The sequence below is a fragment of the Rhinatrema bivittatum genome, chromosome 7 (genome assembly GCF_901001135.1).
Source record: "Rhinatrema bivittatum chromosome 7, aRhiBiv1.1, whole genome shotgun sequence".
In the NCBI taxonomy this organism is placed as follows: domain Eukaryota; kingdom Metazoa; phylum Chordata; class Amphibia; order Gymnophiona; family Rhinatrematidae; genus Rhinatrema; species Rhinatrema bivittatum.
This window is the reverse complement of record NC_042621.1, coordinates 51,323,493-51,337,103: the sequence shown is the minus strand read 5'-3', so window position 1 is coordinate 51,337,103 and position 13,611 is coordinate 51,323,493. Positions and strand designations below refer to the sequence as shown.

At 49.3% G+C, this 13,611-nt stretch overlaps 1 protein-coding gene across 3 annotated transcripts in view; it reads left to right on the top strand.

Annotated features, from left to right (window-relative positions):
• Positions 1–13,611, top strand: part of LOC115095109 (transcription initiation factor TFIID subunit 4-like) — a 654,045-nt gene that overhangs the window by 168,785 nt on the left and 471,649 nt on the right. For 2 of the 3 annotated variants that reach the window (XM_029608360.1, XM_029608362.1), the window contains exons 7-9: positions 522–770; positions 1,706–1,808; positions 5,055–5,169. In XM_029608360.1, coding sequence (XP_029464220.1) covers positions 522–770; positions 1,706–1,808; positions 5,055–5,169 — 467 coding nt within the window. The remainder of the gene's footprint in view (positions 1–521; positions 771–1,705; positions 1,809–5,054; positions 5,170–13,611) is intronic. The other variant, XM_029608361.1, reaches the window with a different exon arrangement.

Sequence of the window (13,611 nt, the reverse complement as noted above, 5' to 3'; positions counted from 1 at the left end):
AGGCCGCTGTGTCGGGGCACTCGGCCACGCCTCTGGACCTCCCACACGCCCCCGAACATGCCCCCGAGCGGACACCACGCCCTGGCCGCCCCTTTTTGCAAGCCCTGGGACTTACGCGTGACCCGGGGCTTGCGTGCACCGCCGAGCCTATGCAAAATAGGCTAGGCGCGCGCAGGGGCGTTTTAAAAGGGTTACGCGCGTACCTTATGCACGTAACCCTTTTAAAATCCGGCCCTTAATGTGCGTTATTTCCCTTCCTAATACCTCCACATCGCCTTACCTGGCTAAAAGTATGTCATCGTTGATCCCCGCATGGACTTTTAGCTGGGCAAATTTTGGGCCACCAATTTACCTGGATTAATGTGAATTTACTAGCACAGATGGCTTTTGAGTATTGCCTTCCTTGAACAAATCTGCGCAGTGATCCAAAAGACTTGTACCTGCGCAGGGGGTCATGCATTTCATAACTTAATGCTGTTACTGAAGGGTCATGTGAAATAACCAGGCTCTCTTCCTTCTAGAAAAGTCTACCTGCACTGAGACAATCCTTGCTGAGCAGCCAGCATTCTGTAATGCTAGGACAGAACTGTCAGCAGCAGCCACCTCAGCAGGCCAAGCTGTCCCAAAGTATACCTCAGACTGCCTCTGTGCTTACAACTCAAGCTGCAGCAATAAAACACCCAAACAACTTCTGCCTGGCCACTGTAACTAATGCCGTCGCACAGCCACCTCAGCTTAAGATGGTGCCGTCGTGTCAGAGCTCTCAGCTGGTAGGTTACCGGAGGAGGAATGCTTGCAACTGAATCAAATGTTTTCATTCTGGCAACCATTTTATTTTCAAATGTATAAAGCTTTATTAAATCTTGGTTCGAGTAAAGCAGTACAAAAGTCTCTGTATGACAAAAGGAACCCATGATTGTCAAGGTGGAACATGATTCCAGTAACAGCTTTTAAGCCCATTGCTGAATTCAAGGAGTCTTTCTCCATGTGCTACCAACTTGATATTGTGGACCTACATTCATTGAAACATCCACCTTACATTGATGAGTATGGCACAGGATGCAATAGTGTTAAACCTGGCTCCAGACACCCAGTTTTGTTAACTGTAGAAAACTTAGGATCAAGGCGCTGGGCATTATTTTTAAAGCATGTAATTTTAAATATAGATATGCTAAATATTTTGAGGGTGAATAGAAATGTTTTTGTTTTGCTGCTGGAACTGTTATAGTATAGTTTGAGCCAGACATTTTGCCTCTGTGAGAAAAATGCTTAGTATATCTGGCCCTGTATTTAATATTTTTGGAGAGCAGTCCAGGTAGGTAATATTAACCCATATCAGAGGGAAAGGAGAATATAAAACATGAGATACCCAGTGAGCCTCAGTCTTCTATGGCATTCCAGGTGCAATGTGCCGAAGCAGAAAGAAAGGCACAGCGAGCCTGGTTTATGCTTTGCCGGCTGGTGCTTATATCCCTAATAAAGCAGATGAGTGCAAGAAACAGCTTGATTGGCAAAGAAGGTGGCAGAGCGTGCATGCTGGCAAGTTTTTAATCTTTGTTACAGTATAAAGCTGAAATCCATTTTCCGTTATACTAATCTACATGTACTGTGACATGCATTCAGAGCATCGATACGTAAACATACATTAGGCATGTTTATACATAATGAATGTAACGGATTCCTGATTTTTGTTTTTCAACAATAGCAGATGATCCAGTCAACATCTCATACTGTGAAACACCAAACCACGTCTCAGCCTGTACAGGTTAGGATGCCCGTGGTGGCAACACAGCCTATTAGACCACAAGGTATGGGTTCTTCCTAGTATGTGTAATAATTAATTGGAATTTTATTACGAGCTAGTATAAAGCAAAATATGCCATATTTAGTATACTATAGGCTTGATTTACTAAGGTTTTTCCCCCTGTTCTGTGTCTATGGGGAAAAAAACCTCAGTGAATCAGGCTTTTTGTGTAATTAGGTTGAAAAAGTCTAGCTAGAGTAACAAATTTAGGGACACTTTCATGTTTATTTGAAATGGGAATTCAATATAAATATCTGCTTGGTTGGGAGGGACAGAATGCCCAGTTTGTTCTAATTCTTTCCAGAATTTTTGATGCAAACATTTCTGCAAGGATAATAATTTTTGTTTGCTTTGGAATAGAAATATTCGTTGCTTTCACAGGTCCAGGCAGGGTGTAGTAATGTAAAATGAAATTAACACTGTGTGTTGGCTTACATCATGTGATATTAACAGCTGAAGATAGGATCAAAATGTAAGTGATAAGAACATTTTAGCACTAAAAGTGGTTTATCAAATGCAGCTTGAATTTTTTTTTCATCAATATTTGTGAATCTGCAATGAAACATGAATTTACACCTTGGAGAGATTTATTACTTGAAATACCAAATAAATAAAAACTTCTTAGTAGGCTGTTGATTACAGAAAAAAAAAAAAAGAAAAAAAAATCCACTCAGCAAAGTAAACATTTAAAAAATAAAACAATTCCAGTTGATTCAACCAATACTAAAAACCGCAGAGGCCTCCACCTGCAGTGTAATGTGAGCTGCAAGGTCATCTCCATCTAAACTTTTTACTCTACAGGTTTTTCATCAGGCATTAGGGAAACACATCTGAATATTTTTCTCCCTTTGTGGCCCATTTTGGATGTATGGGTCCTGGAGAGAAAAGAAGGCATTTTTAGCACAGACACCAGGGGATAACAGGACTGTTTTCTTAACGGAAAAACTACATTTATCCTAAAAGAATGGTTTCAGAAATAGAATCTTGCAAAATGTGGGCTTGATATTTGAATAAGAATATAACATAAGAACATAAGAAATTGCCCTGCTGGGTCAGACCAAGGGTCCATCAAGCCCAGCATCCTGTTTCCAACAGAGGCCAAACCAGGCCACAAGAACCTGGCAATTACCCAAACACTAAGAAGATCCCAAGCTACTGATGCAATTAATAGCAGTGGCTATTCCCTAAGTAAACTTGATTAATAGCCGTTAATTTTTAAAATAGTGCATTATAATTTTAAATGTCTGCTGTTAAGTGATGAGTAGAATCAGCTGGTGTGTGGAAAGAGCTTGCTTTCTGCAGGAAAATATTTCCTGAGACACTTCTCTTTCTCCAGAAGCAGAATGGTGTCCCAGCATTGTTCCATGGCATCGCTAGTCGGCTGCGTTTGATGTGCTTCCCACCTGTTGTTTTCTGTGGACCTAATGCACTTCTCAACATGATCACTGTGTTTGCAATTACTGCATCTCTGTAGAGCAGCATTGATAGGGAGGAGAAAAACAAAGGCAGTTGGCACACTTTTAAGTCTAGCGGGTAACTGAACCATAAGGACCAAGGCAGGAAGATGAGGAAAATGGCTTTTAAGCTCCCTACCTCGGCCAAGCCACATTTAAAGGAATGGAAAAAACCTGATCTGTCATTTGCTTATGAAAGCAACAATACTTGCACAGCAGAAACTAACTTTTATGCTAGGTTCAGTATGATTACTTTTTATATATGGGACTGAATTATGAATATTTAGTTAGGATAATTTTTCTGTACAGTACCCTATTTTATTCTGACCTGGCAATTTCCTTTTGCTCCTCTGAACTTCCAGCCCAGTTCAGAACCAAGACTGGGATCTGGTGCCATTGGGCCTTCATTTTGTAACAACCTGGAGATTTTCCCCCTATTTAATATCGCCCTCCCAGTTCATTTAATCCAGTCATTGCTGCAACTGTCCTCAGTTAGGGGCTGTGCGCCAGGGCTCCTCCTGGAATCTTTCAGTCATGGCCTGTAGGTGTCGCTGTTGCACAGTGATTGGGAACTCTTTCCCCGGGCCTGTAAACGCTGTCTCCATAGCATCCTTCGCCCCGCAGGGGAACAATAGACCTGAGCGGGAAATCGAACCCAGGTCCCTCCTCTTGGCAGCATCCACCTCTGCCACTGGGCCAGCCCCAGTGGCATCTTTAATAAGCTGAAAGCAATAGCCCTGCATAATTACCATATATCCTTTTTTCAACTTTTGCTGCCGATATATATATATAGAGAACTACAGAGTAGTTGTATATACTTCTGGCAGGAAAACATGAGAATTATCGCTAGCACAATGCAGTGAAGCTTTTCCCTTCTGCACAGCTCCCGTCCGAGCTTGACAGTCCCAGGTGGATATCCTGTTGCTCTTGCTCGGCAGGGCCCAGGAGTGAGGAAGGAAAAAAATGTTAGAACGGAAGTAGCTGCTAATATTACTTGTCAGGATATTTTTCACAATCATCATAGTAATAATCATTTAGCATATACCATTGCCAATTTTTTTTTTAATATGATACGGTTCTTTATTTTCTGGAAGATAGAATAAGTGAAAATCAAGCCTATTCCTGCCCGCCCCCCCCCCCCCCCCCCCCCAATAGAAAAAATATTATGGCTCTCCTGTTCAAAAAGCTGGTACAAAGAATTAGCATGGTGCCAGGAAAACTGTTAGAACAGATTGAGCTAGCCATTCAACTTTAGTTGTATTAACTTTTACTGAATCATCAAGCTGCTACCTTTATCCCATAAGTTTTAATTAAAAGCATTGTTCTTTTCAATTAATAGTATATAGAACAGCAGTTAGCCATTAGCTGTTGATAAAATTGCTGTGTTTCTATTTATGTTCTATGACGTAGGATTCAAATGGTCATTCTGTGTTAATAACATAAGATGTCTGTTTTGGCTTTAAAATAAGAACGAACCAAACAGGAAAGATATTGTAGACTCAAAAGATCATGTATTTACAACATCCTTCTGTTGGTTCTGTAAAAGGTATTAGAACCTACAAGAGTCCTGTTTTTTCGTAGTACAATTATGGCCCCCAGAACCGTGAGAAATAGAAGATATTGTTAGTAATCATCTTTGCTGTTTCTGCTCCCAGTTTTCTTTCTTCAGCCAGGGAACCTTTAAACCTACCAAAAGCTTGCATGCGTTTGCTGTTGAATTGAGTTCCCTGACAGAAGGCAGTTTGATGGAACCTGTCTATGACATCTGATGATAAACATCGCTGGGTGTTTTCCAGGTACGGCAGGGAGAGCACCAGCAATCCAAGTCGGCAGGAGTCCTGGGAGCTTTGGGGTTCAGGTCCCTGCAAATCAGAAAAGCAAGCTGAACGACCCCGGAGGTGGCTGTTTCAGGTATTAAAATAGCATTATTCGAAAGGGAGAACAAGCTTAACACCAGAGGGCGGTATTTTACCAGATTTCCTGTTTTCCTTGACTTGCAGCTGAGTGATTTTAACCTGACAAACAGTTCCAACATTGCTTTAGAAAAATGTGTCGTTTCTTCTCTAGTTAATAATACTTTTGTCGTGGTTAACACCATTGTATCTTTGATTTGATTTGAAGTGTCAGTACGATTTGTAGCATCTGTAAATAGACATCCTCCCCCGTGTTTTCATATATCAGAATTTTAACTTTTGAGTCTAACAACGGCAGCCACATCGTTTAATTCCATTTCTGAGCTAAAGTCGCTGATGGTGAGATGCGCCTAATTTGTACATCAGAACCTGTTACAAGTGATAGGCTGGTGCCACATGCTTTGTCCTAGCAGCCATGGGGGAAACACCGATCCTTGTTAGTAAAGAAGAAAACGCCATTTTTATGGTCTGCTGTGGCAGTGATATGCTGGTTTGGCATAGCCAAGAGCAGAGATATTTGCAGAGTATTAGCCCATTAACATGTTTTGCAGAGGTGTCTCTTCATCTTTTTGGTGTACCCTTAAAACGTGTGCACGCTACTGTAAAAATTAATGATGCTTTGGATTTTTTTTTTTTTGGAGCTTTGTTAAGGAGAGTTGACCTTCTCATTCATTTCAGGGGTTTATCTGTAGTTCATTTAACTGTCTTTGATAAACCTATTTCTTGTCTTCCAATTAGTTGTTGTATAGAGGAAAAAAAAATCTAAGAATTGAGAAGTGATCTAACAAAACTTGAGAAATTTTCAATTCCCTGTACGTACCTGGATCAGTCCAGACAGTGGGTTATGTCCCCAATCCAGCAGATGGAGTCAGCACAAGCTTTGAGGGGGCGTATCCATATATACTACTACCCCCTCTGCAGGAGTTCAGTATCTTCTGACTCCAGCAGATGCGAAGGAATCAGGCTTCTCTTCCTTTTCCTTCTTTCTCACTTTTTGGCTTGATTGTCTGGCTTGTTGCTGTCTTTTTCTCGTGGATCAAGTTTGTATCAAGTTTGTCTTAAGTTTAAAAAAAAAAGTAAGGCAGGGTCCTTTCACCTTTTGGGGAGTGGCTTATCTTCCTTGTCTCTTCTCTGTGGCCGTGCTGTTTATTTCTCTTTGCAGCCAGGGGTAAGTTGGTTTTATTCCTTTGTAGTTTTTCCTTCACAGCACAGCCCCCGGTGCCCGCGAAAGCCGGTGGAGCCGGCCTCTTCGTTTTACACTCCCTCACCCGTGGCCATTTTGCAGCTCCTCGTGGGCTGCTGCGGCGCTTAGGGAAAGACGTCTGGGGCGGGTTGTGTGGCCGGGAAGGCCCCCCCGCGGCACCCTCCTCTATTTTTGGACAGCGGGCAGTGCGGGCCGCCCGGGCCCCCCCGCAGCGGCGCTTTGTGCGCGTGGCCCCCCCCCCCCCCCCCCCGAGGCTTTTTCTCATTTTTGGCGCCGTTTTTCCTCTCTCCTCCGGCGATCCCGATGCCGTGGCCGTCACGCTATGCGGCCTGCGGCGACCCGGGGTCCCGGATTTCCCGGGAGGGCATCTGTGCACGATGCCTTCCCGGGGGGGAAGGTACCTCACAGTCCCTTACTGATTTCTCTTTTTTGCCCGGGCGGCGCGGGACGGCCACTCCGCCATTTTTGGCGGGAACGGCGGCCATTTTACATTCTGAGCGCCCTGAGGCGCAGGCCACGAGGGAGAACGGCTCTCTGGAGGATTCTACAAGCGGGGGTGCTCCCCCGATTTTGGTGCAGGAACCAAGCACCCAGAGCCAGGGAGCAGGAACCACGCCGCCCCTCGAAGCTCACCCGAGCAGGCCGGGGTTCTCTCCGGAGTTTATCCTGCTCATGCATACCGCTTATCTACAGGGGCTGGACACACCTGTGGGCCCCCCCCCCTAAGATCCCACGGATGTCGCCCTTGGCGCCGGCCCCCCCCGACCCTCCGGGAGCGGGGGCCTCCCGCCCTCCTACCCGGGTCCGATCTGCGCCTGCGGCAGTGGGGGCGGTGCCAGACCCAGTGGGACAGGGACCTGACCTCCCGGACGGGGGTCAAGGGGACGGCACGCAAGAAGGGGATGATCCGCGTACCCTACGCCTCTTCCAGAAGGAAGAGCTGGACGACCTCATCCCGCAGATCATTCAGGAATTAGATCTGGACCCGCCACCGGACCCGCCTGCCCCAGTAGCTCCCGCTGTCGTCACTTCTTCAAAGAAGGGAGATCCAGTCCTGGCGGCACTCCGGCCGAGGGCTCGGGCTTTTCCCATTCATGACTCGTTTTTACAACTTCTCACCAGGGAATGGGACACCCCGGAGGCCTCCCTGAAGGGCAGCCGGGCCATGGAAAAGCTGTACCCGCTCCCTGAAGATTTTCTGGACCTCATCAAGGTCCCAAAGGTGGACTCCGCAGTGTCGGCGGTCACGAAGAGGACGACTATCCCAGTAACGGGAGGTGCGGCATTGCGAGACACACAGGATCGTAAGTTGGAGGTTTTCCTTAAGCGGGTCTTCGAGGTCTCCGCGCTAGGCATGCGGGCGGTGATGTGCAGTTCGCTTGCCCAGCGGGCTAGTCTCCTTTGGGTACAACAACTCCTCACGTCTCAGAATCTGCCGGCCGATGAGGCTGCTCAGGCGGATCGGCTGGAGGCCGCAGTGGCTTATGGGGCGGACGCCTCGTACGATCTTTTTCGGGTCCTCGCAAGATCCATGGTATCAGTAGTGGCGGCATGCCGACTTCTATGGCTACGCAACTGGGCGGCTGATACGTCCTCTAAGTCGAGTCTGGGCTCTCTTCCCTTCAGGGGCAAGTTCCTCTTCGGGGAGGATTTGGATCAGATCATCAAGTCCCTGGGAGAGAACGCTGTTCATCGGCTGCCGGAGGATAGGTTTTGACCATCCAGGGCGTTTTCTTCTTCTCGGACCAGAGCCAGAGCACAGCGGTGCTACAGGGGATACAGACAGGTGGGCTCCCGGCCATCCGCCCCCAGGTCTCAGCCCTGGTCGCGCTCCTTTCGCGGGCGTCGGCCCGCACGCACTACTCCCGGACCCGGGAACTCTTCTACCAAGTCTTCACAATGATGCCAGTCTCGCCCACTCCCCGGTCCCCTAGGATTGGGGGCCGGCTAACGTATTTCTACGCCGAGTGGGCGCGGATCACCTCGGACCAGTGGGTCCTGGATACCATAAAACACGGCTACGCATTGGAATTTGTCCACCCCCCGCAGGGAAGGTTCATCTTTTCTCCCTGTGGCTCGGACCTCAAGAGAAGAGCGGTGCAGCTGACTCTGGACAGACTCCGGGAGATAGGCGCTATTGCGCCCGTGCCCTTCGGAGAGGTGGGCTCGGGCCACTATTCCATCTATTTCGTCGTGCCAAAGAAGGACGGTGCCTTCCGGCCTATCCTAGACCTCAAGGAAGTCAACAAATCCCTTCGAGTCGTTCGGTTCCGTATGGAAACGCTCCGGTCAGTGATTGCGGCGGTGCATCGGGGGGAGTTCCTCGCCTCCCTGGACTTAACGGAGGCCTACCTGCACATCCCCATCCGCCCGGACCACCACCGTTTCCTTCGTTTCAAAATCTGGATCAGCATTTTCAGTTCACGGCTCTCCCGTTCGGATTGGCGACGGCACCGCGCACCTTCACCAAGATTATGGTAGTCGTGGCTGCAGCTCTCCGGAAGGAGGGCATCCTGGTTCATCCTTATCTGGACGACTGGCTCATCCGGGCGAAGTCATTCGATCAGGGACGCTCAGCTGTGACTCGAGTAGTACGGTTTCTACATTCCCTGGGATGGGTAGTGAACTTCTCCAAGAGCTCCCTCAGGCCATTGCAACGCTTGGATTTTTTGGGGGCGACCTTCGACACCCGGCTGGGCAAAGTTTTTCTGCGCCAGGACAAGGCTCAATCCTTGCGAGATCACACACGACGGTTCTCTGCGTTACCAGAGCCCACCTCCTGGGACTACCTGCAACTCCTGGGAGTGATGGGATCCACCATCGACCTTGTACCTTGGGCTTTCGTGCACCTCAGGACCTTACAGTGGGCGCTCCTCTCCCGCTGGAAACCAGTATCGCAGGACTACCAGATGATTCTCCCGCTCCTGCGGAATGCCAGGGACAGTCTGGGCTGGTGGTTGGATCCGTCGAACCTGGCCCGTGGCGTGTCCCTCGATCTGCCAAATTGGGTGGTGGTGACCACCGACGCCAGTCTAGCAGGCTGGGGTGCAGTCTGCGATCGAAGCGCCACGCAGGGGACGTGGTCCACGGTGGAGGCGAAGTGGTCAATCAACTGTCTGGAAACCAGAGCGGTCCGGCTAGCTCTGCGACATTTCCTCCCGCTTCTTCGGAACCGGGAGGTCAGAATCCTATCGGACAACGCTACCACCGTGGCCTACATCAACCGACAAGGAGGCACGCGCAGCCCGCAGGTCGCGCTCGAGGCGGCGCTGCTGATGCAATGGGCGGAGCGCCATCTCGTCCGGCTAGCGGCCTCGCACATCGCCGGGGTGGACAACGTCCAGGCGGACTTCCTCAGTCGTCAACTGCTGGACCCAGGAGAGTGGTCTCTCTCCGACAAAGCGATGCAACTTCTCGTCCATCGGTGGGGGGCCCCCCACTTAGATCTGATGGCGTCCGCTCTCAACGCCAAGGCTCCACGCTTCTTCAGTCGCTGGAGAGAGCGCGGCGCGGAGGGAGTGGATGCCCTGGTCCTCCCGTGGCCGTCACATCTTCTGCTCTACGCCTTTCCTCCGTGGCCCCTGGTGGGCAGGATGCTCCGCAGAATAGAAAGCCATCAGGGGACTGTGGTTTTCGTCGCCCCGGAATGGCCCAGACGACCCTGGTTTGCGGACCTGCTACAGCTGGTGATCGACGGGCCAATCAGGCTGGGGCACCTCCCCCAGCTCCTACATCAGGGCCCGGTATTTTTCGAGCAGGCAGAACTCTTCTGTCTTGCGGCCTGGCTTTTGAGAGGCGCCGCCTCTGGCGTTGGGGCTACCCGGAGGCGGTAGTATCCACACTATTGCGGGCACGAAAGACATCGACGTCGGCGGCCTATGTTCGCGTCTGGAAAGTGTTCGAGCTGTGGTGTACCAGCCAGGCCACGAGACCCGCTAAGGCTTCTGTACCTCAGATCCTTCAGTTTCTACAGGCGGGGGTGGAAAAAGGGCTCGCCTATAATTCACTACGGGTTCAGGTGTCAAGCATATGCGTCCTCCGTTACGGGACCCTTGTCCCTCCTGGAGTCTTAACCTTGTGCTTCGCTCCCTGTCGGGACCATCGTTCGAGCCGCTGCGCAGCGCAACGATAAAGGATCTCACTCTCAAGACTGTGTTTCTTGTGGCCATCTGCTCCGCTCGACGCATCTCGGAGCTGCAGGCTCTGTCGTGTAGAGAGCCCTATCTCCGTTTCTCCGACTCTGGAGTTTCGCTTCGCACCGTTCCTTCCTTTCTTCCGAAGGTGGTTTCGGCATTCCATGTGAACCAGATGGTGGAGTTGCCGTCCTTCTCTTCCTCAGAGCCGAAGTCTCTCCGTCTCTTGGATGTAAAGTGCACTTTGCGTCTCTATCTGGAGACTACAAACAAGTTCCGGACCTCTGACCGTTTCTTCGTACTCTGGTCTGGCCCTAAGAAGGGGTCTCAGGCTTCGAAGACTACCATTGCCAGATGGCTGAAGGCCGGCATTGCTGCTTCCTACATTGGGGCGGGTCGGACTCCCCCACCCGGAATCGTAGCGCATTCTACACATTCTCAGGCGGCGTCCTGGGCGGAGTCTCGCTCGGTATCCTCGCAAGAAATTTGTAGAGCAGCCACCTGGAAGTCGTTACACACATTCTCGAGGCACTATCGTCTGCACCTCGCCTCTTCGATCTCTGGACACTTTGGCGAGCAGGTTCTCCGAGCAGGCCTCGCAGGACCCCACCCGATTTAGGGAAGCTTGGGTACATCCCACTGTCTGGACTGATCCAGGTACGTACAGGGAAAAGAAAATTATTAATTACCTGCTAATTTTCGTTCCTGTAGTACCATGGATCAGTCCAGACGCCCACCGCGTTTGGGTTCTTGATCCTGCTCTGCTCTGCGTTACTTCTTGCTCGCAGTGTTCTGTGTCTTCACAGTCGTTTCTTTTCACTGTTTTTCACAGCTCCCTACAAGTTGGTAGGATGTTTGCGGTTTACTTGTTGCGGTTACAATTGTTTTCATTATCTGTTTCCACAAACTTGATCCTTCGGGGGTTTCTACTCTGGCTTTGATATACTCGATACTGAACTCCTGCAGAGGGGGTAGTAGTATATATGGATACGCCCCCTCAAAGCTTGTGCTGACTCCATCTGCTGGATTGGGGACATAACCCACTGTCTGGACTGATCCATGGTACTACAGGAACGAAAATTAGCAGGTAAGTAATAATTTTCTTATGCTTTGCACTTAAGATTCAATGCAAAAGAGTGCAAAGTCATGCATTTGAGGTATAGAAATTCAAAAGAAATATATGAGACGATGTGTGAGAAGCCAGGAAACAGATGTTGGGGTGGTAATGTGCATACAATCTGTACCCATCCTATATCTCCCTCACCTGCGCAAACCCTGCGCTCCCCATCTCCACATTGCCAATCCTCGTTGCTCGCTAGTCCCAATTTTGACCTCTCCCCTCACCCAATTCCTTGGGCTAGCCACTCTCACCCTAACCCTCCTTAATGCACAATCCATCCTCAAAAAAGCCCCCATCATCCATGACCTGCTCACGGATGATAACCCTGACTTTCTTGCTATCACTGAATCATGGCTCAAAGAATCAGACCATGTCTATCTTAATCAGCTCCCCGGAAAACTATACGACACATTCTCCATCCCAAGACCTAAAAAGAGAGGTGGTGGTATACTCCTGGCCGCAAAAAAGCACCTGAACCTCAAGCTCCAACCCATCTGCCCCCCGCCTAAACTAGAAATCGGTCTCTTTAAATCACCCACCCTCCAGATTTGCCTTATTTACGCCCCACCCAACCTTCTCGAACACGACCCCTCCCCCCTCATTGAATTTATTGTAGACAACCTCAAAACAGATTCCCCCGCAGTGATCCTCGGAGACTTTAATCTCCATGTGGACTCCACTCCCCGTACCCCCTCTTGCGAAACACTCCTAACCACCCTCGAAGCCCTAGGTTTCAAACAGCTCATCACCTCCGCCACTCATAAGGCAGGGCACACCCTTGACCTCCTATTTATCAACTCCCATCTATCCACACCTTGCCCCCCCTCAACAACCCCCATACCCTGGTCTGACCACTTCATCATCAATGCCCAAATCCGCCTCACCTCCCCCACCAAGATATCACCATCCCAAAGGAAAACTATATCTTTCCATAAACCCTGCTCCTCTGAAAGCATAACCACAGCACTCGACAAAACTGTTGGTAACCTTGACCTCTCAAATCCAGATGCAGCCCTTCACTCCTGGAATCAGATAACCAAATCTATAGCCAATGATCTCTGCCCCGTGATACATAAAGAAATACCCATCATACAGAACAAAAAAAAAACCCTGGTACTCCAACGAACTCCAAAGACTGAAACAGGACCTCAGATCAAAAGAACGCCTGTGGCGCCGCCACCCCTCCTCCCAACATAAAGCAGTGTATAAGCAATCACTGCACAACTACCGACAAGCCACAACCAATGCCAAAAGGGACTTCCATGCCAAAAAAATTCACGACCTACAATTCAACGCCAATGCCCTCTTCTCCTACGTCAATAACCTCACTAAAACCCCCCACCCTGCTACGACGGAAGAAAGCTCCAAGAAAAAATGCGACGATCTTGCTAAATACTTCCAGCACAAAATCTCCAGTATCCTCCTACGTTTCCCCCCACCACCCCATGACCACACCCCCCTCCCCAATACACAATAGCTCCTGCATCAAAGCCTTCGACCCCACCTCCACGCTAGAAATCGAGACCATCCTTAAAAAAATGAAACCGGCCACACACTTCCTAGATGCAATCCCCTCCAAAACCCTCCTCTCCATACCCACCACCATCGCCAAACCCCTAGCCAACATTATTAACTGCTCCCTCACCTTCGGCAAAGTGCCAGATCCCCTCAAACTCGCCGTTGTGAAACCCCTCCTAAAAAAACCATCCCTTGACCCCTCTGACCCTGCAAGCTATCGGCCCATCTCCAACCTACCCTTCCTTGCGAAAGTCCTCGAGAAAGTAGTCAATACCCAGCTCACCGACTATCTCGAGGACCACAACCTCCTACACCCTTCACAATTTGGTTTTCGAAAAGGCCGAAGTACCGAGAATCTCCTCTTAGCCATCACTGATGCCATACTCATCGGACTTGACCAAGGAAAATCCTACCTACTGGCCCTACTAGACATATCGGCAGCCTTCGACACTGTCAATCATCAAA